The following is a 24,705-nucleotide window of genomic DNA, read 5'->3' on the forward strand; positions in this document are numbered from 1 at the left end:
TTTAAACTATTCACATTTAATATTATTGATATGGTTGAATTTATTATGTTTCATGTCTTTTTTAAACTTTTTATCATAGTAACATATATACAACTCAAAACCACTTTCAAGTGTACAATTTCAACCACTTTCAAGTGTACAATTCAGTGATATTAATTAAATTAAAAATATGTGCTGTCATCAAACCATGTATTACCCCAAATTTTTCTTCACCTCAAACAGAAATTCTACACCTATTAAGCAGTAATTTTTCTTTCTCCCCACCCCCACCCCTAGTGTCTGGTAATCTGTAATCTACTATCTGTCTCTATGGAATTTGCTTATTCTAGGTATTTCATATAAACAAGATCACACAATATTTCTCTTTTTGTGCTTGGCTTACTTCTTTCAACATGATGCCTTCAAGATTCACCCATGTTGCAACGTGTGTCAAAACTTCATTTCTTTTTATGGCTGGGTAATATTCCATTGTACATCTGTACTACATTTTGTTTATCCATTCTTCTGTCAATGGACATTTAGGTTGCTACCACCTTTTGGCTATTGTGAATAATGCTGTTACAATCTCTGGTATACAAGTATCTGTTCAAGTCCCTGCTTTCAATTCCTCTGGGTATATACCAAGAAGTGGGATTGTTGGGACAGATCCATATTCAACTTTCTGAGGACAGCCAATAATTTCAACAAAGGTTGTATCTTTTTACAATGCCACCAACAATATATAAAGGTTTAAATTTCTTGGCATCCTTGCCAACTGTGCCAGTTTGAAGCTATTATGTACCCCAGAAAAGCCATGTCCTTTAATCTTCATTGCTGAGTGGCATCTTTTTTATTGTTTCCATAGAGATGTGACCCACCCAGTCATGGGTGATAAATTTTGATTAGACAGTTTCCATGGAGATGTGTCTCCACCCATTCAAGGTGGGATTGTTTACAGGAACCCTTTTGGAAAAAGCTTCAGAATCAACAGAGTCCACACAGCTAGACACCTTTGGAGATGAAAGAGGAAAACACCCCCAGGGTAGCTTCATGAAACAAGAAGCTGGGAGAGAAAGCTAGCAAATGTCCAGCTGACAAAGGTGTTCTGGACCCATCTGCCTTCTTGACTCAAGGTATCTTTCCTTGGTTGCCTTAATTTGGACACTTTTATATCCTTGCCTTAATATGGATATTTTCATGTCCTTAGAACTGTAAACTCGCAACTTACTAAATTCCCATTTTAAAAGCTGTTCTGTTTCTGGTGTATTGCAATCCTGGCAGCTTCAGCAAACAAAAACCAATATTTGTTGTTTTCTGTTTTCTAATAATAGTCTTCCTGGTGGGTGTAAAGTGGTATCTCACTGTGGTCTTTCCACATCTTTTTTGTTCTCTATTCCATATTTATTGCTCTCTTTTGCATTAAGTGGATGTTTTATAATGTTGCATTTTAATGGCTTTAATGATTTTTTTCACTATATATATTTGGGATTTTTTAGTGGTTGCCTTAGGATGTATTATATATAATTTTAACTTATCAGAATCAGCCTCAAATTTATACTAGCTTAATTCCCAAGTTACACAGAAATGCTACTTCTATATAGCTTTATTCCCTTTACCCCCATTTTGTAGAATTATTGCTATATCTATTACATGTATTATCACTAGAAACCCAACAGTACTCTACCATTTTGTAGTCATTTCCCTAGCTCAATACAGTCTGAAGAACTTCCTTTAGTATATCTTGTAAAGCAGGACTGCTGGCAATAAATCTTTATTTATCTAGGAAAGTCTCTGTTTAGTCTTCACTTTTGAAAGATAGCTTTGCTGTGGACTTGGTTGTACCGATCTGGAGTTGTATTGGTCTTACGTTGTACCAGTCCCCTGTTGTTGAGCTGGGAGGGGGAGAGGGGGACATGTCTTGGTTCAAATAGGACCAAAATATTCTTGGTTGATAGTGTTTTTCTTTGAGCACTTTGAATATGTTATTCCACTGCCTTCTGACCTCCACTGTTTCTGCTGAGAAGCCAGTTCTTAATCTTATCAGGGTCCCTTGTAACAAATTGGTTTTTTTTCTTGCTGCTTTCAAGGTTTTCAGCCTTTTCTTTTTTTTTTTTTTTTTAAGATATTTTCTACTTCTTTCTCTTCTCTTTTTCTGGTATTCCTATGATGCATACATTTGTGTGCTTAATGGCGTCCCAGTTTCTCTGAGGCTCTATTAATTTTTCTTTGGCTTCCATAATCTGTCAATCTATCCTTAAATTTGCTAATTCTTTCTTCCAGTTCAAATTTACTATTGAGTTCCTCTAGTGAATTTTTTATGTCAGTTATTGTACTTTTCAACTCCAGAATTTTCTTCTGGCTCACTTATAACTTTTATCTCTTTACTGGTATTCTCTATTTGATGTGACATTGTCAGCATATCTTCCTTTACTTCTTTAACCAAGTTCTCATTTTGTTCTATGAACATATTTTTAATGGCTGCTTTGAAGTCTTTGTCTGTTAAATTGGACATCTGATTGCTCTCACAGAGAGTAATTGTTGCCTGCTTTCTTTTCTAGCACTTGGGTCATATTTTCCTGTTTCTTTGCATGCCTTGTAATGTTATTTGTTAGAAACTAGACACTTTAGATAATATATTGTAGTAATTCTGGGTACTACCCTCCCCTCAGAGGGGAAGGGCTTGTTATTTGCTTGTATATGTTTTGTTGACAGGCTAGATTATTTTAGGGAAGTCTATTTCCCCCTCCCTATAGGACTAAGGCTCTGATGTTGCTCTTCAGAAAGCTTTGGGTATGCCCCAGTCATCCTCGGATGATGGTGGTTTGCGTAATGGTCTCTTCCTCTCTTTCCCTGACCATACCCAGTCATAAAGCTACACTAATTACTGGTTGATGTGTCTATTATTTTCACCAATACCCTGAGAAATAAACTGCTATACAAACTAACCTAATCGAACTATGGCTCCTTTGAGGGAATAGCTTCTCAGATCAGTATGTGATATTTATTCAGATCACAGAAGGGCTCCTTCAGGGGTCCAATTCCCCTATTGTTTCCCAAAAACTACCCAGCAAACAACCTAGGCTGAATTTTCATGAAATCCATGAATATTTTCCACATACACCACTGTCTCTGAGAGCACCCTTAGGCACAAACTTCTCAATGCTCTGTAGCAAACGATGTCAGTCCTTTGGGAAGAGATTAGGAAACATCTGTTTTATGACCTGCTTTTCCTACCAAGACAAAAGATTCTGAACTAGGGCTCTGGAACTGGGTTTGGGGATACTAGCAAGCTCTCTTAGTGACATCTTGCACTGGGGACATCTTGCACTGGGCTTGCGTCTCCTGGCATGGAACCACCATCTCATGTGCTAGAGCTACCACCTCTAGACCACATTCACCCAGGACTTAGCCACAGCAACAGGTGGCTGGGGACAGGATTTGAAACACTGAAGTCCTGCTTCTCCCGTGAAGAAAACCCTCCAAATACGAGCTGGAGGGAGAGGGAGCCCTGTGGTCTTGACTGTACCAGTCTTGGGATTTATCAGTCCCACCTTGCTGAGCTGGTTGTGGGGAGGGAGGGATCTGTCTTGGTTCAAATACCACAGACGCCTGTCTTTCTTACTGACTTTGAGTAGATTTTCTTTCTTTGTTACTCACCCTTAGGACCATTTCCAAAAGCTAAAAATAATTGTTAAAATAATAATAATCTAAAAAATAATTGTTTTTAGAGTGGGCAACAGTGGTTCAGTGGCAGAGTTTTCACCTGCCATGCCGGAGGCCCAGGTTTGATTTCCGGAGCCTGCCCATGCCAAAATAAATAAATAATTGTTTTTGTTGTTGTTGTCCTTTTTTTTTTTCTTTTTGCATAAGCAGGCTCAAGGAATTGAAGCCCAATCTCCAGCATGGCAGGTGAGAACCCCAGTGGGTCTGTGGAGCCCATCCCATTGTCATACTGGAAGTCAATTCTGTCTAAGACTGATTTTGCACTTTAACAGTAGGCTTAAAGAGTTCAGTAGTTGTAACAGAGAACTCCATGGCCTACAAAGTCGAAAATATTTACTACGTGGCCCTTTACAGAAAAAAAAGTTTCCAATCCCTGACTTAGGTCAAGGCTGCTGATGCTGTGGTCTGTAGACCACACTCTGAGTAACAAAAACTTAATTACCTGAAAACAGTACTGTGCTGACTAAAAGCTTGGTTCAAAGTCCCACTCTGCCATTTACTAGATATATAGTTTGGGGGGGGGTAATGATAATAATAATTGTACCTACCTCCTTGTGTTGTGAAGATCAAATTTGTGCATGACTAACACTTAGAAAGTATTCAACAACGATAACTATTATCATCCTGGAGTAATAGTGAAAAGTAAATAGAAGCCACCATCCTTTCTGTCAAAGAATCTTTTCCTGAAAATTTAAACTTTGAAAACAGGAAGCAAGGACAGGCTTTCCAATAGACAAGATGCAACTTTCAATACTTGGGGTGCTTAATAATATTACCTAATGAAGTTAAAAACTCCATTACCTAATGAAGTTAAAAACTCAGAGCTTAAGCTCGAAACTGAGAGCGATAATTCCCTGCCACAGATGCTTCCAGCCTCTTCCAATAGCAATGAATGAAAACAACCTCCAGAAAGAAAGTTCTCCCAAACCCTCAAAGCCCCTGGAAGAGAAAACACCTTTAACACGAGGATTTAAGCCCAGACAGACCCTTCTGGTTCTAACCCTCTCTACCTACGATCAGCAGGTGATGTAAGCAGAATCCCTCACACTTCCACCTGGACTGTCACCGTGGCAGCGGCGCCTCGGTCGGTGCCCAACCCCGCGCCGGGGCTTGGTGGAGAGGGGTTTCGGCCCAGCTTCCCCTCACCGCTGCCAGTCGGGGCTGCGGGCGTTACCTCGCAGTTGAATTCCATCTCGGCGTCCATGGTGACGATCCGCACGGTGAACGTCTTGGGTTGCTTCCTCTTGAGCGAACTGAAGCTCATGCGGGAAGCGATGGCCCCGGCCATGGCGCGGGAGTCGGGTCCGGGCCCCCTGCCACCACCACCCCCGCCCCGAAGCCTGCGCTCTGGATCTCTTAGCCCCCCTGGAGGAGCCGCACAGGCCTCAGGGCCACCATGGTGGCCGGCCGGCCGGCCCGGGAGCTGTCTTTGCGGCGCGGGCGTCTAGCGGCCCGCATGGGCCGCGAAGACCCTGAAACCCGGAGCCGAAAGGGGCGTCGGGGGGCGGGTCCTGCCCGCCGCGTGTAGAGGACGCGAGCGAGTACTAACGGGGCGGGCGCAGCCCGGCGCTCGGGAACGCCCGGGATGCCCGGGACCCCCGGGTCCTCCGGGAATGGGGCCCTCCCCGACGGCGGCGGCCCAGACCCCGCGCGCCTCTCAGCGGCCGACCGGAGTGGCAGGGCCGAGCTGCAGCCGGGAGCGACGCGCTCGCGCGCGCGGGCCTGTCACCGTTCCCGCTCCGCGCGCCCCCGAGAAGCGTCCCCTCACCCGAGTCCCCAGCCCGCTCCCGCCCCGCCCTCAGGCCCCTCTCTCAGCGCAACCGAACCCGGCGGTTGCTGGGCCACCCTGCGGAGCCCGGCGACTGTGCGGTTGGTTGAAAACTCCAAGGGAGGCGGGGCTTTCCAGCTCCGTCCCGCCTCCTTCAGAGCGGCTCCATCAATTAGAAGTTGCGCCCTAACTGGAGATGCAGAGCTTGGACTCGGCCCTGAGTGGCTGGAGCAGCAGCCACTCCGAACACTTTTGTTCTTAGGCTCACGCCTTCTCTAGCAAGATTGGTTGAGGCGTCAGCTCCCGACGCGCCTTTCTTGCGTCCCCACGCACGGGCTGGCTCCAGCGAGGGAGCCAGGTCCTCCCCTGGTCCTCTGAGGCACTGTTTTCTGGACGCAGCACGCGCGAGCGTCGCGCCGTAGGAAAGTGCGTTTCGGACACGCGTTGAATATTCCTGTTTGGCCCTTAATTACATATAGTGACCTCACGAACACTTAGAACGCTTGTGGAGTCTTCTTAGGTTGTCGGCACTATCCAGCCAGATCTCTCTGCTTCGCTTTAGGAGAGATAATATTATCGAAGGGGGATAATAATGTGCCTACCTCGCAATGTTAAGCGAGTTAACATATAAAGTTTTAGAACGGTGTCTGACAAACAATAGGTTGACTGCTGTGATACTGCTGTTTTTGAAGGTCCAATACTGTCGTAAAATTGAAAGCATTTCTCATTTTGTACTTTATGTGATTTGCATCTTCGAACTATACACGTGTATTAATTATTGTTTAGTATTATAAGAGTTATAACGGGTGTGAGAGGCAATTACACCTTTCTGTATTAAATTAATAAATTATATTTTCCTATTTTACAATAATCATTACTATCCAAATAGAAGCAATGTTATGCACACCGTAAGTGCTCCTTAAATGTTAATAATCATTAGCATCGCTCTCGCCCTACAGATGAAGAAATTGAGAGGCTCGGTAGAAGACTGTGAACTTACTGGAATAGGGAGAGGCAAAGCTGGGATTTGAACCTAGGTCTCGCAGATCAAGAGCCTGCTGGTGTCACGACCATGTTTCCCTGGTTGTGACTTCCAAATTGCTCCCTGTTGCAGCCACGAAACGTGAATTACACTTCTGGAGCACTCTCCAGACACTGTTGCTGTAAGTGGATAATGGATAAATCTAGCTGTTCCCGGCAAGCCCCTGCTGTGCCATGAAACACCAGCCCTGCCTCAGCAATCATTTACTGGCACACCAAGAGAGATTTCATCTGGGGAACTTAACTTTATGTCCTGGATGCAGCTAGCAAATTGTCTCCACCGAACTGATTTTTCTAGGCAATACTGGCTTGGCGTGGGAGTGTCTTCATTTTCATTGCTTCAGTTCTTCCCTGCGGGTGAAAGAACAGGACTCGATTCTCCTGTGGCCTCCCCACTGGGACAGCAAATCAGAGCTTTAACCCAGGGCCAAGACTACTGACAGAAAATAAGTGACTCTGGGAGCTAATGGAGGAGTAAAGGAAGGAGGTGGATTCAACAACAGGGACTAAAAAATAACGTAGGTGGCCAGTAATAGCTCCTATTTGTGGAAGGCCTACTAGGTGCTAGGCACTGTGTGTTAGAGGTAAAAGCTTGAATTCAACCTTCCGGGAGATCATCCAGGTATACCTATGGGTCTGAATCTCAGAAGGGAGGGGCCAGGAATAAAATTAGATGGAATATTATATAGGCATTGAATTGCCATTCACAAAGAATAAGCAGATGATGATAATACCCACCAGATAAGGGTTTGAGGAGGGTACAGTGAAATAAGGTACAGCATCTTAAGAAAGAACCAGTACATAGACACCAGTTAATAAATATCTACTGAGTGAATAAATGCAGGACATGAGGAAATGCTTATGTTCTCAATGATGAGAGCCCAATCAATAGCTACCATACATGAAGAGCTTACAATATAAGGCACCCTGCAAAGTGCTTTGCATACTTTGTTTCTTTTCATCTTTACCAAAACTCCTTTTGGTAGTTATTTTATCCCTGATTTATCCGGGAAGAAACTGTTATGGCTAAAATGAGGTAATTATCATCTCTACCATGATCATAATTGATAGAGCTGCCTCTTCCACCCAGACGGCTTTAAATCCAGATTTAAGCCTGATTTACATCGAATTCAGCCATTTCTTCCAGAAGACCAGTGGTTCTCAAAACAGCACTGTCAGCTTTACCTGGGAACTAATTAGAAAAGCAAATTATCAGGCCCCACCCCAGAAGAACTGAATCAAAAACTCTGGGGTTGGGACCCAGGGGCCTTGTTCTAACAAACCCTCCAGGGGATTCTCATGCATGCCAAAGTGTGTGTGTGTGTGTGTGTGTGTGTGTGTGTGTGTGTTGTGGGGGAGGGGGAGTGATTCTCAGTCCTATAACCCCAAGGAACTGAATTTTGCCAATAACCTGAGTAAGCTTGTGTCATGGTCAGGTTCATGTGTCAACTTGGCGAAGTGGTGGTACCTGTTTGTCTGGTTGGGCAAGTGCTGACTTGTCTGTTGCAATGAGGACATTTCATAGAATTAGATCATGATCATGTCAACTGCATCCACAGCTGATTCCATTTGTAATCAGCCAAAGGGGAGTGTCTTCTGTAATGAGTGATGCCCAATCTAATCACTGGAAGCCTTTTAAGGAGGATTGAGAAGAATCCTTCCTGCTTTGGCTGGTGAGGCTCTCCTGTGGAGTTCATCCAGACCCTCCATTGGAATCGTCGGCTTCACAGCCTGCCCTGTGGATTTTGGACTCTGCATTCCCGCGGTCACATAAGACACTTTTATAAATTTTATATTTGTGAGTGTTCCCTGTTGAGTCTGTTTCTTTAGAGAACCCTAACTAATACATCTTGGAAGAAAGCTTTCTTCTGAGCTCCAAAGAATACTGCAGTTCTCATCCGAGAGGGATTTTGCCCCCAGGGTACATGTGGCAATGTCTGAAGGTTTTTGGTTGTCACAGCTAGAGGATGCTCCTGGCCTCAGGATGGTATTAAGGATCCTGCAACTCACAGGACAGCTTCCATGACAATGAATTATTCAACCCAAAATATCAATAGTGCCAAAATAAAGGGACCCTGCCCTAGAGCAGTGATTCTTTGCTCTTTTTTAATCAAAAACATTCTACCGAGAATCTGATGAAATCAGTGGACCTTCTCAAAGGAATGCACACATGCACAAAATTTTGCATATGCTTTCCAGAAGTTCATGGAAAGTTTCCTCCAAAGCACATCTATAGAGCCCAGATTAAGTCAATTTGTCCTAGATGCTACATGTGAACTCTAGACTGTGGCCATTCTGCCTAAATCTGGACTGCTGCATTGTCATTGTAGCTATTTGCAGAATTACTTTTCCTACACATTGGCACGAAGGTAGTGTCCTGCAGAGAAGCTGTAATAAGAACTAGCCCCAAGGAATTCTGACAAAGGTTCTGACAGCATCCTTTCTATAAAGACCCACCAGAGAAATCTCTTATGCTGCAGCATTTGTATTTTTCATGGGCAACTGGTTTGCTTGTTTTGTTCTTGTTTTTAGTAACTTTTATTCTGTTTTTCTTTATTTTACAAGTAATTCACATGCTTCATAAAAAGGAAATTAGAACCCACAGATAAGCAGTATGGTAGGCAGAATTGTAAGATAACCTCCAGTGACCCACTCCCTTGAATAATGCTCCCCTTGAGGGTGGGCAAGACTTGTGGTATGTGTGATATTCACCAGTGATTTTGTACTTTGCATGGTGAGAGGGATTTTTTGCAGATATAAAGTCCCCAATCAGATGAGTGACTCAGAAAGAGATTATCCTGACTGGGACTGCCACAGAGTTGTACACTTAAAAATGGTTAAAATGGAAAATTGGGTGATACATATATCCACAATAAAACTTTTTAAAAGGAGGTCTAATACCAGTGAGGAGCTGAATCCCCAGGACAGTCCCAGAACAGGACCCCACAGCATCCTCTTCCTCCTCTGACCCCATCCTGGACTTCACCATCTCCCTGGATGTGGCCAAAGACAGAACACATCAGAAATACCGCTGCAAACAGGCCCCGCAGATGTACTGGAGCAAGAAAAATGAACTTTTCAGCAATCTCTGAGCACCTCTGCACTAGCCATCAAGGAAAGCTGGAAGGGCTGAGCCAGCCCCCACCCCAACATCTCTTCCTATTCCTCCTCCCCACCCACCCCTGAATCGATGTACCAGTCAGCACCAACATTGCCCTTCTCGGCAAATCTGATTTTTCTAGAGAACAAAAATTCTTCCCATACATTAGGGAAGGTGACTTTTTCTGTCCTGCCCCAATCAAAAAAGCAGACTCTGTCCCTTACTCCTCACTTGAGGGCTTCACCCTCCATGTGTCACCTTGACCCCCTACCTGGGACATCACTGGGACTTGCACCAAGGAAGGATTGTGGGACCCACCCTTGTGATGGCTGGGTCCAGGGCTGATCAAGGACCACTGACTGTAGCAGCCATGGCTCTGGGTGGACAGGCCATCATCCTCAGAGCTGGGGCTCTGGCATTTATTTTTATTCATTTGATTTAAAAAAAAAAAAAACAGAGTTTTGAGGGATTTTTGTTTCCTTGATCAACATGATTTTTCCTGGTTGTTGTATCCAGGGCATAATTGTGACCTCAGCCTTAAGCACTTTTGTGTCTCCTCCCACCTCTAGAGACCCAGGTAGCAAACCCAATGGCTTGAGCCAAGCACCACCATTGTAAGGAACTTCCCTGAGAAATTCAACTGGTTCTTCCAAACCAAAATAAAAAAATACGAGGTCTAGGGGTCGGAGATGGAAGAAGTCAGGGAGATGTGTGCCTCCCAACCTTGAAAAACGCAAACATCCCTGTTGTTAACCACCTACATAGCCAGGAACTGGCATGGGTGGCCTCTGGGAGCTGAGAGTAATCCCTGGCCAACAGCCAGCGAGACAAGGGGGACCTCAGTCCTACAACCACAAAGAACTGAATTCTGCCAACAACCTGAATGAGCTTGGAAAAGGACACTGAGCTCCAGAAAAGCAGGACAGTTAGGCTGACACTTTGCAGCCTTGTGAGACCCTGAACAGAGGATACAACTAAGCCATGCCTGGACTCCATACCCAAGAACACTGTGAGATAATAAATGATTGGGTTTTTGTTATTAATTTTATTTCTAAACTTCCAAATATTACACTTTATACCCATCAAACATCATTTACCTCCCCCCTTACCGTATCCCATGGTAATTTCTAATCTACTCTGTCTTAGGTTTTCTCCTGCTTTGATTGATGTTCTAGTTGTATTTTTTTTTGTTCCCTCTATTATTTATTTTTATTCCATATGTTCTACTCGTCTGTTGACAAGGTAGATAAAAAGAGCATCAGACCCAAGGTTTTCACAATCACACAGTCACATTGTGAAAGCTATATCATTATCCAATCATCATCAAGAAACATGGCTACTGAAACACAGCTCTACATTTTCAGGCAGTTCCCTCCAGACTCTCCATTACATCTTGCATAACAAGGTGATATCTACTTAACGCATAAGAGTAACCTCCAGGATAACCTCTCAACTCTGTTTGGAATCTCTCAGCCATTGCCACTTTGTCTCATTTCACTCTTCCCCATTTTGGTCGAGAAGGTTTTCTCAAACCCTTGATGCTGTGTCTCAGCTCATCCTCGGGTTTTTCTCAATCCCTTGATGCTGAGTCTCAGCTCATTCTAGGATTTCTGTCCTACGTTGCCAGGAAGGTCCACACCCTTGGGAGTCATGTCCCATGTAGACGGGGAGGGTGGTGAGATTGCTTGTTGTGTTGGCTGGAGAGTGAGGCCACATCTGAGCAACAAAAGAGGCTCTGTTGGGGTGACTCTTAGGCCTAAATTTTAAGTAGACTTGACCTAACCTTTGTGGGGTTAAGTTCTATATGAACAAACCCCAAGACTGGGGGCTCAGCCCATAGCTTTGGTTGTCCACACTGCTTGTGATAATATCAAGAATTCAACTTGGGGAAGTTGAATTTCTCCCTGTTCTCACCAAGACTTTGCAAATACTTTTCCACTCCCTGATCGAATCACTCTGGGATTCATTGGGGCATCACTCTGGACAAACCAACAAAATCTCATGTCCTACCTGAGATTCCAAGTACTTATGGTGTTCAATCAAACTATCTACATAAGTTGTATTGGGAAATGCATCTAGTTGTATTTTTACAAGCTGCACTGCATTCTTTTTGGAGTGGGGTGCAAATTAAGAGGTTCCCACCTGTATGCAACCTGAGGCTCAAGAAGGTGACTCAACTTGGCTGGTAAAAACCGAGGTGACCCTGGGACCTAAGATTTCTGAGACCTTGGCCAGCATGCTTTCCAAGGCACCGCACTGACTTGCTGAGTCCAAACAAAATCAGGCTGTGCATAATAACATCTTTCTGGAAAAAACTGTGGGAACAAACCTAGAACACTATAGAAAATCACTAGTATTCACCCTGTTCCCTTCATGCTCTGAATTAAGGACGTTTGAATTTGCCCAGGATGTCGCTTGCAGTAGTGGAGACAGACAGACAGATCTGAGTTGGCATTTCTACTTCTCTGTGATATAACCTGCTTAAGAGTTCCTTGTAGAACTCTCAGGGCTCTCTGGCATGGGACTTATTAAGCTATTTGACTGTAAAAAAAAAAAAAAAAAAAAGTGTTCCTCGTACCCCAAACAGCTAAAACAATCTTGAAAAAGAACAAAATTAGAAGACTCATATTTCCTGAATTCAAAACTTACTGCAAAACTACAGTAATTAAAATATTGTGGCACTGGCATGAGGATAGACATATACCATGGACCAATGGGATAGAATTGAGAATCCAGAGTTACATCCATATATCTATGGCCAGTTGATTTTTGACAAGGGTGCCAAATCCATTCAATGAGAAAGAATATTCTCTCCAACAAATGGTGCTGGGACAACAGGAAATCCACCTGAAGAAGAATGAATGTGGACCCTTACCTCTCACCAGATACATAAATTAATTCAAAATGGATCAAAGACTTAAATATAAGAGCTAATATTCTAAAACTCTTACCAAAAAAAAAAAAAATAGGGAAATATCTTTAGGACTGTGTAGTAAACAATGGACTTTAAAAAATTTACACTAAAATCACAAGCAACAAAAGAAAAAATAGATAAATGGGACCAGAAAAATTAAAAACTTTTGTGCATCAAAGAACATTAACAAGACAGTGAAAAGATAACCTACAAAATGGGAGAAAATATTTGGAAACCATGTATCTGATAAAGGTTTACTAACTAGAACATATATATATAAAACAAACTCCTACAACTTGAAAATAAAAAAGACAAACAATCAAAAATGGGCCGAGGAGTAGTGACTTCCAGGAAGATGGCTGAATAGAGTAGCTCGAGATTAGCCCTGCTCCACGAAAAACTTGGAGAAGGGACAAGAGGGCAACTGCGGCATCGATTCGGGAGTGGGGCTGACCTGGGAGAGGCTTCTGCACCACATGGGTCAGCCTTGGTTGCAGAGGCCAAGGAACTGAGAAGCAGAAAGCTGGCATGGAGGCCGCAGGATTGCATGGATGGGAGCCCGGGACTAGGAAGTAAGCCAGGCCATGCTCCTTGGGCTGGCTACCCTCACCAGCACTGCCATGTGAGTGGCAACTCACCCCACACCCCATGCACCCAAACCCCATCATCAGCTCCCATTCCCCGCGGTACAGGCGTCCCCACCCCACCAGCCTACTGCATATACCTGCCCCCACACCCCCACCCCAAGTGCAGCCCAACCCACCTCTCCTGCACTCCTCCTGACCACTGCCTCCCCCTCCCTGTTCCCTGCAGGCTGTTGCCAGTGCATAAAGGTTGCGGGCACTGGCCTCCATACCTAGGCTACCCGCACCGGCCACCCATAGTGTCGCACAGCCTCGCTCTGCACCCCTTGAGCTTTGCGCATCCGTTTACAGCACTTCCAGGCCTATGCATGCACATGGGCCCCAATCATGTCATTCAGTTCTGGGAACCACACTTTACAGCAGTCCTAGAATCGCGCATGCGCATGGCCCTCAGCCTCACTTCCCACCTCTGAGAAAATGCCAACTTGCGCAGTGGGTCACATCTGCCCCCAATCAAAGAAGGCTTAACGCTGACCTGCTGCCACAGCTCTATGCATGCTCACAAAGGGCCCCATGCCCTAGACCATCACACACCAGGGTTATGCCCCCAAGACTGCCGCACCTGCACAGCTATATACTCCCTGGCTGTTGGGCACCCATGTTCACAAGCATCAGTGTAACATCCCCAACCTGCACCTACACCTGCCCTTGTAACAAATCACCGCATTGAGTGCCCCTCCCCATATCCTGCTCCCTACTGTACAACCATCCTACAAACACAAGGCTTTAGACTACTGAAAGAAATCAATTCCCAAAATCAATCAAGATATTTACATACCATGGAGACAGCAGAAGATCACTAAGCACATCACGATGCAGACAGATATAGCCTTGTCTAATGACCAAATGAAAACACCAGAGGAGACACAGATGTTGGAATAACTAATCAAAGATGTTCATACAATGCTACTTAATAAAACAAGTGGGATAGCAAATGACATAAAGGAGATCAAGAAGACAGTAGAAGAGCATAAAGAGGAATCTGAAAGAATAAATAGAAAAATAGCAGATATCACAGAGATTAAAGATTGTTGACCAAATAAAAGACATACTAGAGGCACACAGCACCAGATTTGAAGAGACAGAAGAAAGAATAAGTGATATAGAGGACAGAATAATTGACTTCGAAGATTCAAAACAGCAAATGGCAAAAAAGATTTAAAAAAATATTGGAACTCAGGGAAATGACAGACAAAACAAAGCACACAAATATAAGAATCATTGGTGATCCAGAAGGAAAAGAGAGGAGTAAAGGGCTAGGAAGAGTAGTTGAAGATACAATGGGGGAAAACTTCCCAACCATTATAAAGGACATAAATATATAAGTCAAAGAAACCCAACAAAGTCCAAACAGAATAAATCCAAATAGGCCTTCCCCAAGGCACATACTAATCAGCCTGTCAAATGTTGAGGAGAAGCAGAAAATCCTGAAAGTGGCAAGAGAAAAACCATCTGGTACATCTAGTACAAGGGAAACCAAATAAGACTGAGTTCAGACTACTCAACGAGCACCCTGGAGGCGAGAAGGCAGTGGTATGATATATTCAAGATCCTGAAAGAGAAAAACTCCCAGTCAAGAATTCCGTACCCAGCCAAATCGTCCTTCACAATTGAGGAAGAGATTAACATTTTCACAGACAAAGAAGTCCTGAAAGAATTTGTCAACAAGAGACCAGCCCTACAAGAAATACTAAAAGGTGTTCTGCTGGCTGAAAAAAAAAAAAAAAAAAAGGCAGGAGAGGGAGGTCTGGAGGAGGGCACAGAATTGAAGAGTACCACTAAGGGTAATTTAAAGAATATGAAAATAAAGAGGGAGAAGAATATATGGAGCTGACAAATAAAATTAAAAAGATGAGATGGTGGATTCAAGAAACGCATTTTCAGTAATAACTTTGAATGTTAATGGACTAAACTTACCAATTAAAAAGTACAGATTGGCAGAATGGATTAAGAAACATAATTCAGCTACTTGCTGCTTACAAGAGACTCATCTTAGCCTCAAGGATACAAATAGATTGAAAGTGAAAGGATGGAAAAGGTCTCCCTGGTGACATGGGAGATGACTCCCAGGGATGAATCCAGGCCTGGCACCGTGGGATTAACAATTACATCCTGACCAAAAGGGGGAAAAGAAGTGTAATTAATAAAGTATCAATGGCAGACAGAGTTCAGAGTCGAGAGGCTTGCTCGTATGCAAGCTTCAGTTAGACCTTGCTACCTATCATAACCTGCCAACCCCCAACCAGGACCATTCTGGCCAATCCTAAAGAACACCTAGGGCAATATATAAGATTCCACAAGGGTTCCATGCACTAGAGAAACTTTCCAGAAACCTACAACCTCCAGATGGGTTCCTGGCCCAGATAAATCCTGAGACCTAAACCACCTTCTCCAGAACATCAGATAATTCCATCTCCCTACCCCACATTAGTGACAAACCCTTCCAATAAAAAAAAATTAGAATTGCCATAGCCCAACACCCCTAAAGAGAGGGATGGAAAGATCAAGGTGATGGTGGAGCTTTACAGAGAAGATAGGATTTAACAAATGAATATAAATGCTGAATCATTAGATTGATATCTCTTTTGGTCTCCAGTATTTTAGAACAGCTAGAAGTAAAAACCCAAAATTGTGAAATTGTAATCCATGACAAACTTTGAAATATGTTCTACAACTAATTGTGGTGCTGTGCTTGGAAATTTAAAGCTTTTTTGTATATATGTTATTTTTCACAAAAAAAAAAAAGAAGGAAAAAAAAGTCGATTGTGATGGTAAAAAATATTTTTTTTAATCTGGAAAAGAATAGGCTGAGTTCACCCCTGCTCCATGAAACAACTAGAGAAGTGACAGAATGACTAGGATAGAAGTTACAGGATACAAGTGACCAGAGAGTGTCTTCTACACATATAGTGGAGGTCCTCGTTGAAAAAGCAGAGGAATTGGGATGGATAGAACAGAGTGAGTGTGTTCAGTCATGACTCCACTGGGGACAAGAGACAGCACAGAGGAAATTTACCTCCTCAGTTAGATTGGTAGATCATCCCCACCAGCTCTGCTGCCTGGCGCTCCCATAGAGAATCCAGAAGCCAGGAGACTTATTTCCCTGTGCATGGAGACCATCCAGCTAGCGCACAGTGCCTACTAGTCCCTTTTTCATATGGAGGCCTGGACCCCTCAGGAGTGCATGAATGGAGAGGCAGGGACAAGGAAACAAGCTGTGCCATGGCCTGTGTCCCAAACCAAATGAGCCAGCAGGGAATTCCAGGTTGGCTGTGGGTAGGGGCAGTTGAAATACCCAGTTACACAACCCCAAGGTCATTCCAAGCAGATCCACAAGTGGAATCACCATTGAGGTACACACTGCCCCCCTCAAAGCCCTGGACTTGGTGGCTTTCAGCATGCACTGGGACTGCAGACCTGACTGGAATTGCACTAGGTCATCATCCAGCTCAGCCAGCTGCTGCAGTTGTGGAGAGGCAGGCTTCAGAGGGAAAAAATGCCCAAGAGCACTATCTGCTGGGAAGGAATGGAAAGTGCAGTCTAGGAAACTATCTAACTTTAAACAGATACTTAAGTAGAGCTGCATCCCTTGTAGGAATCCTGCAGGGAATTACTGACAAACCAAGTGCAAAAGGAGACATTCAATGCAAGCCCAAGAAAATGTAAAACCTTAAATGTGTGAGGGAAATCAACTTTCAAAACAACTCTATCAAGATAAAAATGCCTTGAAGCCAACAGAAAATCATAAAGCATATGAAGATGCAGGCAGATATGGCCCAGCCAAATGATCAAATTTAAACACTGGAGGAGAAACAGAATTTGGAACAACTAATCAAAGATGTTTATACAAATCTCTTAAATAAATTCAATGGGTCGGCTAATGATATAAAGGACATTAAGAAGACACTAGAAGAGATTAAAGAAGAATGTGAAAGAATAAATAGGAAAAAATAGAAGATCTCACAGAGGTGAAAGATACCGTAGGCCAAATTTTAAAATATCAGAGATATACAACAACAGATTTGAAGAAGCAGAAGAAAGACCAAAATAACCTAGAGGACAGGACAATTGAATTTGAATGCACAAAAGAACAAATGGCAAAAAAGATGGAAAAATTGGAATTGAATCTCAGGGAAATAATGGACAACATGAAGCACACAAATATATTAATCATCAGCATCCCAGAAGGAGAAGAGAAGAGTAAAAGGTTATGAAGATTAGTTGAAAAGATAATAGGGGAAATGTCCCAACTCTTCTCAAATGCATAAATACGCAAATCAAAGAAGTCCAGTGAACACCAAATAGAATAAATCTAAAATGCCTACTCCAAGACACATATTAATCAATCTGTCAAATATTGAAGAGAAACAGAAAATCCTGAAAGCAACAAGAGAAAGGTAACTCACCACATACAAGGAAAACCACATAAGACTGAGTTCAGACTACTCAATAGGCACCATGGAGGTGAGAAGGCAGTAGTATAACATATTTAAGATCCTGAAAGAGAAAGATTTCCAGCCAAGAATTCTCTATTAAGCCAAGTTGTCCTTCAAAAGATAGGAAAAGGGTGCATGGGTGGTTCAGTGGTAGAATGCTCGCCTTTCAAGTAGGAGACCTGGGTTCAATTCCCAGACCATGCACCCAAATAAATAAATAAATAAAAATAAGGAGAGATTAAAATTTTCACAGATAAATAAAGGCTGAGAGCATCTGTTAACAAGACACCAGCCCTAGAAGAAATACTAAAGGGCATTTACTGTCAGCTGAAAAAAAAAGGCAGGAGAGGGGTGTCTGGAGGAAGGCACAGAATTGAAGAGTAACTTGAAGAATGAAAAGAGAGAGAGGGAAAAGAATATATAGATCTGACAAATAAAAACAAAAGAATAAGATGATAGATTCAAGAAATGCCTTTACAGTATTAACTTTGAATGTTAATGGACTAAACTCACCAATTAAAGGATACAGATTGGCCGAATGGATTTAAAAATATGATCCATCTAAAGGCTGCTTATAAGAGACTCATCTTAGATCCAAGTGAGGCAGTTTACAAGTTTAACCTCAGTATTTTTGTATAACTTTATAAATTCATGTGTATCATCTCAGTATTATTGTTTTATAACTTTATGAATTTATGTATGTTTGTGCGTATCACCTTATGAATTTATGTAAGAATTTATGTACTCCTAAAGCCTGTAAAAAACAGGGAGTAAAACAAAATGTCTGTGGATTCTGTCTGCCCCTGGTCATGTCTGCAGACCTTACCTCAGGTCATGTCTGCAGAACAGGGGTCTTCTGTGCATGTCCCATCTCAGACAAAAGAAATTCTGTACCTTTCCAGTGTTTACTGGCCATCCCCATAGTGACTCCCACCTTCCTTACTAGCCTACTTTACGATCTCAAAACCAAGAATATTCAGGACTCAGATTTTGGATGGAAGTCCTCTGAGCCTGCTGCAATAAAGTTTTGGCTCACGTCTTAGAGGCTCAGGTACTTTCTTGGGAAAACGGAGTTTTCACCACTTCACAAGGATACAAATAGATTAAAAGTGAAAGGATGGAAAGAGATGTTCCATGCAAGTGTAACCAAAAGAAACCAGGAGTAGCTATACAGATATCAGATAAAATAGACTGTAAATGGAAAGATGTCATAAGAGACAAGGAAGGAAAACACATGTAAATAAAAGGGAGAATTCACCAAGAAGAAATAAGAATTGTAAGTGTTTACGCTTCTAATCAGGGAGCTCCAAAGTACCTGAGGCAAACATTGGCAAACTGAAGGGGGCAATAGATGTTTCAACAGTAATAGTAGGAGACTTCAATACACCACTCTCCTCTATAGATAGAACAACCAGTGAGAACATCAATAAGGAAATAGAGAACTTAAGCAATTTGATAAGTGAATTAGACCTAACAGACATATATAAATTGTTATAATTGTTGTATATAATATATACTAGGATATATATTCTTCTTTAGTGCACATAGAACATTCTCCAGGATAGATCATATGCCTGGCCACAAAACAGGTCTTTATAAATTTACAAAGATTGAAATTATTCACAGCACTTTTTTTGATCACAATGGAATGAAGCTGGAAATCAATAAACACCAAACAACAAGAACTTTAACAAATACATGGAGATTAAATAACACACTCTTAATAATCAGTGGGTTAAAGAAGAAATTGCTAGAGAAATTGTAAATATATGGAGACAAATTAAAATGAGAATATAACATATCAGAATTTATGGGATGTGGTAAAGGCAGTCCTGAGAGGTAAATTTATTTCCTGCCCTAAATGCCAATATTAAAAAAGAAGAAAGCAAAAATCAATGACTTAACTGCTGTCTGAATGAGAGAAAGAACAGCAAACTAATCCCAAAGCAAATAACTGAAGAAAAAGATTAAAGCAGAAATAAACAAACTGGAGAACAAAGAAAAGAAAGAAAGAAAGTACAACAAAACCAAAAGTTGGTTCTCTGAGAAAATAAAATCAGTGGATCCCTAGCTAGGCCAACAAATAAAAAAAAAAGAGAGAAGATGCAAATAAACAAAATCAGAAATGAAAAAGAGGTCATTATCATGGACCATGAAGAAATAAAAAAAATCATAAGAGAATACTATAAACAACTATAAACCAACAAACTAGACAACTTAGATGAAATGAACAAATTCCTAAAAACACATGAAAAACCTACACTGATTCAAGACAAAAGAGAAGATCTCAACAAACCAATCACAAGTGAAAAGATTCAGTCAGTCATCAAAAACTCCCTATAGGGCTGTATGATTGGTGGCTCAGTGGCAGAATTTTCACCTGCCATGCCTGAGACAGATTCAATTCCAGGTACCTGCCCATGCAAAAAAAGTAAAAAAAAAAAATTCCTGCAAAGAAAAGCCCAGATCCAGATGGCTTCACAAAAGAACTTTATCAAACATTCCGAATGGAACTAACAGCAGTCCTGCTCAAACTCTTCCAAAAATTTTTGAGGAAAAAGGAACGCTAACTAACTCATTTTATGAAGCGAACATCACTCAACACTAAAACTGGATAAAGATGCTACAAGAAAGGGAAACTACAGGCAAATCTCCCTCATGAACATAGATGCAAAAATTCTCAACAAAATACTAGCAAATCAAATCCAATGGTGCACTTTCCTTTTGGCAACACTTGGTGGCAAGATGGCAGAGCAAGTTTCCAAGAAGATGAAGTTTGTTGCTGATGGCAACTTCAAAGCTGAACTGAATGAGTTTCTACTCAGGAGCTAGCTGAAGATCTGGAGTTGAGATTCAGGTTACACCAACCAGGACAGAAATCATTATTCTGGCCACCAGGACACAGAATGTTCTCCATGAGAAAGGCCGTTGGATCCAGGAATTGACTGCTGTAGTTCAGACGAGGTTTGGCTTCCTTGAGGGCAGTGTAGAGCTTTAGGCTCAAAAGGTGGCCACAAGAGGTCCCTGTGCCATTGCCCAGAAGAGTCTTTGCATTCCAAACTCCGAGGAGGGCTTGCTGTGCAGAGGACCTGCTATGGTGTGCTGCATTTCATCATAAAGAGTGGGGCCAAGGGCTGCAAGGCTGTGGTGTGTGGGGAAACTCTGAGGACAGAGGGCTAAATCCATGAAGTTTGTGGATGGCCTAATGATCCACAGTGGGGACCCTGTTAACTACTATGTTGATACTGCCATGCGCCATGTGCTGCTCAGATAGGGTGTGCTGGTCATCAAAGTGAAGTTCATGCTGCCCTGGGACTCCAGTGATAAAACTGGTCCTAAGCCCCTGCCTGACCATGTGAGCATAATGGAACCCAAAGATGAGATCCTGCCCATCACTCCCATCTCAGAGCAGAAAGGTGGAAAGCCAGAGCCACCTGCCATGCCTCAGCCAGTCCTTACTGCATAACAGGTGTTCCTTGGCAGCCAAATCTGGAGCCTGGATGTTGCTTTATAAAAATCTTTAATAAAACTTTTTAGAAAGGCACATGGCCTGATTTTACTGTATGTCCAGTGTTCAGACCCTGAGGGTCATGTTGGCCCATGGGAGCATTGGTGCTTAGGGTTGCCCAGCTTAAGATGTTTCTGTGCTTTCTCTAAAGCCCTCGGTTTGCAGAACTAACCAGAGAAATAACAGGCAGTAAATCTGGTGACAATGAAATCTGATTGCTAGTGAGGCAGCACCTTGATTAGTTGACCTGTATTTCAGGGTTATAGACTCAGAAATGGGTTGATATATACATATTATTTTTATTGCAACTCCCCATCATGCCTCCTCGCCCCTGGTAACCTCTAATCAACTTTTGTTTATGAATTTGTCTGACATACATATTTCATATAAGTGGAATCATAATATTTGTCCATTGTGTCTGACTCATTTCACGCAACATGAAGTCTTCAAGATGCTATCCGTGTTGTAGCATGAGCGTAAACTTTATTTCTTTTTACAGCTGAATAAAGTTCCATTGTATGTATGTACCACACACACAAAAAAAATACAATGACACATTAAAAGAATTATACACAACAATCAAGTGGAGTTTATATCAGGAATGCAAGTGGTTCAACACAAGAAAATCAATCAGTGTAATACAGCACATTAACAAATCAAAAGGGAAAAATCACATGGTCAACTTGATAGACGCTGAAAAAGCATTCAACAAAATTAAGCGTCTTTTTCTGATAAAAACACTTCAAAGAGTAGGAATCGAAGGAAACTTCCTCAATATAATAAAGTACATATATGACAAGCAATAGCCAGCATCATACTTAGCAGTGAGAAATTGAAAACTTCCTCTAAGAGTGGGAACAAGAGTGTGCCACGGTGGCTCAGTGGCAGAGTTCTTACCTGCCATGCTGAAGACCCAGGTTCAATTCCTGGTGCCTGCCCATGCAGAAGAAAAAAAGAGTGGGAACAAGACAAGGATCCCCTCTGACACCACTATATTCAACATTCCTAGCAAGAACAATCAAGCAGAAAAAAGAAATAAAAGGTATCCAAATCAGAAATGAAGAAGTAAAACTTTTATTACTTACAGATGACATGATCCTATACTTGGAAAATCCTCAGAAATCTACCACAAAGCTTCTTGAGCAGAATACAGGAAAGGGGCAGAATACAAGATCAATGTGCAAAAATTAGTATGTTTCTATACACAAGAAATGACCTAATTGAAGAGATAATTAAGGAAAAAATTCCATTGAAAATAGCAACCAAGAGAATCAAGTATCTAGGAGTAAACTTAGTCGAGGATGTTAAGGACCTATACACAGAAAACTACAAAATATTGTTAAAAGAAATCAAAGAAGATCTAAATAGGTGGAAAGATATTCCATGCTCATGGTTAGGAAGGTTGAATGTCATTAAGATGGCAATTCCACCTAAACTGATCTACGGATTTAACGTAATACCAATCAAAATTCCAACAACCTACTTTGAAGACTTGAAAAAGCTAGTTATCAAATTCACTTGGAAAGGAAGGAGACCTTGAAATGTTAAAAATATCCTAAAAATGAAGAAAGAAGTGCATGGAATAACACTTCCTAATTTTAAAGGTTATTATAAAGCCACAGTGGTCTAAATCGCATGGTACTAGCACAGAGATAGAAGAATTGACCAATGGAATTGAATTGAGAGTGCAGAGACAGACCATGAAATGTATGGTCAATTGATTTTCGACAATGCCCCCAAATCCACTAAACTGGGACAGAATATCCTTTTCAATAAATGGACATGGGAGAACTGGATATCAATAACCAAAATAATGAAAAAGCAACCCTACCTTACACTCTATACAGAAAATTAACTCAAAGTGGATCAAAGACCTAAATACAAGAGCCAGTACCATACAACTCCTAGAAGAACATATAGGGAAACATCTTCAAGTCTTAGTAATAATAGGTAGCTTCTTAAACTAAATCCAAAGTATAAGCAATGAAAGAAAAAAATAGATAAATGTGAATTCCTCAAAATCAGATGCTTCTGTGCTTCAAAGGATTTGTCAAAAATGTGAAGAGACAGCCAACTCAGTGGGAGAAAATATTTGGAAATCACTATCGGATAAAGGTTTGATATTTTCTGTATACATAAAGAAATGGTCCAACTCAACAACAAAAGAACAAACCATCCAATTATAAAATGGGCTAAAAATATGAATGGATATTTTTCCAAAGAGCAAATACAGATGGCTAGAAAGCATATGAAGAGAAATGCAAACCAAGATTACAATGATATAACACCTCAGGTCAGAATGGCTTCTTAAACAAACAGCAAACTACAAATGTTGAAGTGAATGTGGAGAAACTGGAAGACTTATTCACTGCTGGTGGGAAAGTATAATGGTACAGCTGCTGTTGAAGACAGTTTGGCAGTTACTTCGGAAAGTAAATATCGAGTTGTCCTATGACCCAGCAATACCACTACTCAGTGTATACCCAGAACAGCTGAAAGCAGTAACACAAAAAGACATTTGAGTACTGTTCTAGTTTGTTAGCTGCCAGAACACAATATACCAGAAACTTTTAAAAGGGGGAATTTAATAAGTTGCTAGTTTACAGTTCTAAGGCTGAGAAAATGTCCCAATGAAAGCAAGTCTATAGAAATGTCCCATCAAAGGTGTATTGGTTTGAAATGATGTATGTCCCCTAGAAAATTCATGTTTTAATCAAAATCCCATTTTATAAAAGCAGAATAATCCCTATTCAATACTATATGTCTGAAACTGTAATTACATCATCTCGCCGGAGATATGATGTAATTGAGAATGGTTGTTAAACTGGTTAGGTGACAATATGTCTCCACCCATTCGGGTGGGTCTTGATTAGTTTCTGAAGTCCTATAAAAGAGGAAACGCTTTAGAGATTGGAGATTCAGAGAAAGCAAAGCAGAACGACATAGACATGAGGAACAGAGTCCACCAGCCAGCAACCTTTGGAGTTGAAGAAAGAAAATGCCTCCCTGGGTGCTTCATGAAACAGGAAGCCAGGAGAATAAGCTAGCAAATGACACCATGCTTGCCATGTGCCCTTCCACTTGAGAGAGAAACCCTGAACTTCATTGGCCTTCTTGAACCAAGGTATCTTTCCCTGGATGCCTTAAATTGGACATTTCCATAGACTTGTTTTGATTGGGACATTTTCTCGGCCTTAGAACTGTAAACTAGCAACTTATTAAATTCCCCTTGTTAAAACCCATTCCGTTTCTGGTATATTGCATTCCGGCAGCTAGCAAACTAGAACAAAAGGCATCCAAGGAAAGATACCTTGGTTCAAGGAAGCCAATGGAGTTCAGGGTCTCTCTCTCAAGTGAGAAGGCACATGGCGAACACAGTCAGGGTTTCTCTCTTGGCTGGAAGAGCACATGGTGAACATGGCGTCATCTGCTAGCTTTCTCTCCTGGCTTCCTGTTTCATGAAGCTCCCCGGGAGGCATTTTCCTTCTTCATCTCCAAAGGTCACTGGCTGGTGGACTCTGCTTCGTGGTGCTGCAGCATTCTCTGCTCTCTCCGAATCTCTCATTCTCCAAAATATTTCCTCTTTTATAGG

The 24,705-nt window shown here is 41.8% G+C and overlaps 1 protein-coding gene, 1 long non-coding RNA gene and 1 pseudogene across 8 annotated transcripts in view; 1 reads left to right on the top strand and 2 right to left on the bottom strand.

The window, feature by feature from the left end:
• NF2 (NF2, moesin-ezrin-radixin like (MERLIN) tumor suppressor) overlaps positions 1–5,897 on the bottom strand; it is a 131,982-nt gene extending 126,085 nt beyond the window's left edge. For 3 of the 6 annotated variants that reach the window (XM_077160622.1, XM_077160619.1, XM_077160620.1), the window contains exon 1: positions 4,877–5,896. In XM_077160622.1, coding sequence (XP_077016737.1) covers positions 4,877–4,990 — 114 coding nt within the window. In that variant the 5' untranslated portion in view covers positions 4,991–5,896. Of the gene's footprint in view, positions 1–4,876 lie in introns of all 6 variants that reach the window. The other 3 variants (XM_077160623.1, XM_077160624.1, XM_077160618.1) reach the window with 3 other exon arrangements.
• An 839-nt stretch (positions 5,898–6,736) lies between these two features.
• LOC143684001 (uncharacterized) lies at positions 6,737–10,186 on the bottom strand. Of its 2 annotated transcripts, XR_013175786.1 has the most exons (4): positions 9,883–10,186; positions 9,413–9,504; positions 7,565–7,703; positions 6,737–6,862 (listed from the first exon to the last, which is right to left on the bottom strand). It is a non-coding gene; the product is annotated as an uncharacterized LOC143684001 (long non-coding RNA). The 2 variants fall into 2 exon arrangements; XR_013175785.1 differs by lacking the exon at positions 9,413–9,504 and having other exon boundaries at positions 9,883–10,116.
• Positions 10,187–20,350: 10,164 nt separating this feature from the next.
• On the top strand, positions 20,351–21,071 carry LOC143682343 (small ribosomal subunit protein uS3 pseudogene; annotated as a pseudogene).
• The last annotated feature ends 3,634 nt before the right edge of the window (positions 21,072–24,705 follow it).

This window comes from Tamandua tetradactyla, chromosome 5 (genome assembly GCF_023851605.1).
Source record: "Tamandua tetradactyla isolate mTamTet1 chromosome 5, mTamTet1.pri, whole genome shotgun sequence".
Classification (NCBI taxonomy): Eukaryota; Metazoa; Chordata; class Mammalia; order Pilosa; family Myrmecophagidae; genus Tamandua; species Tamandua tetradactyla.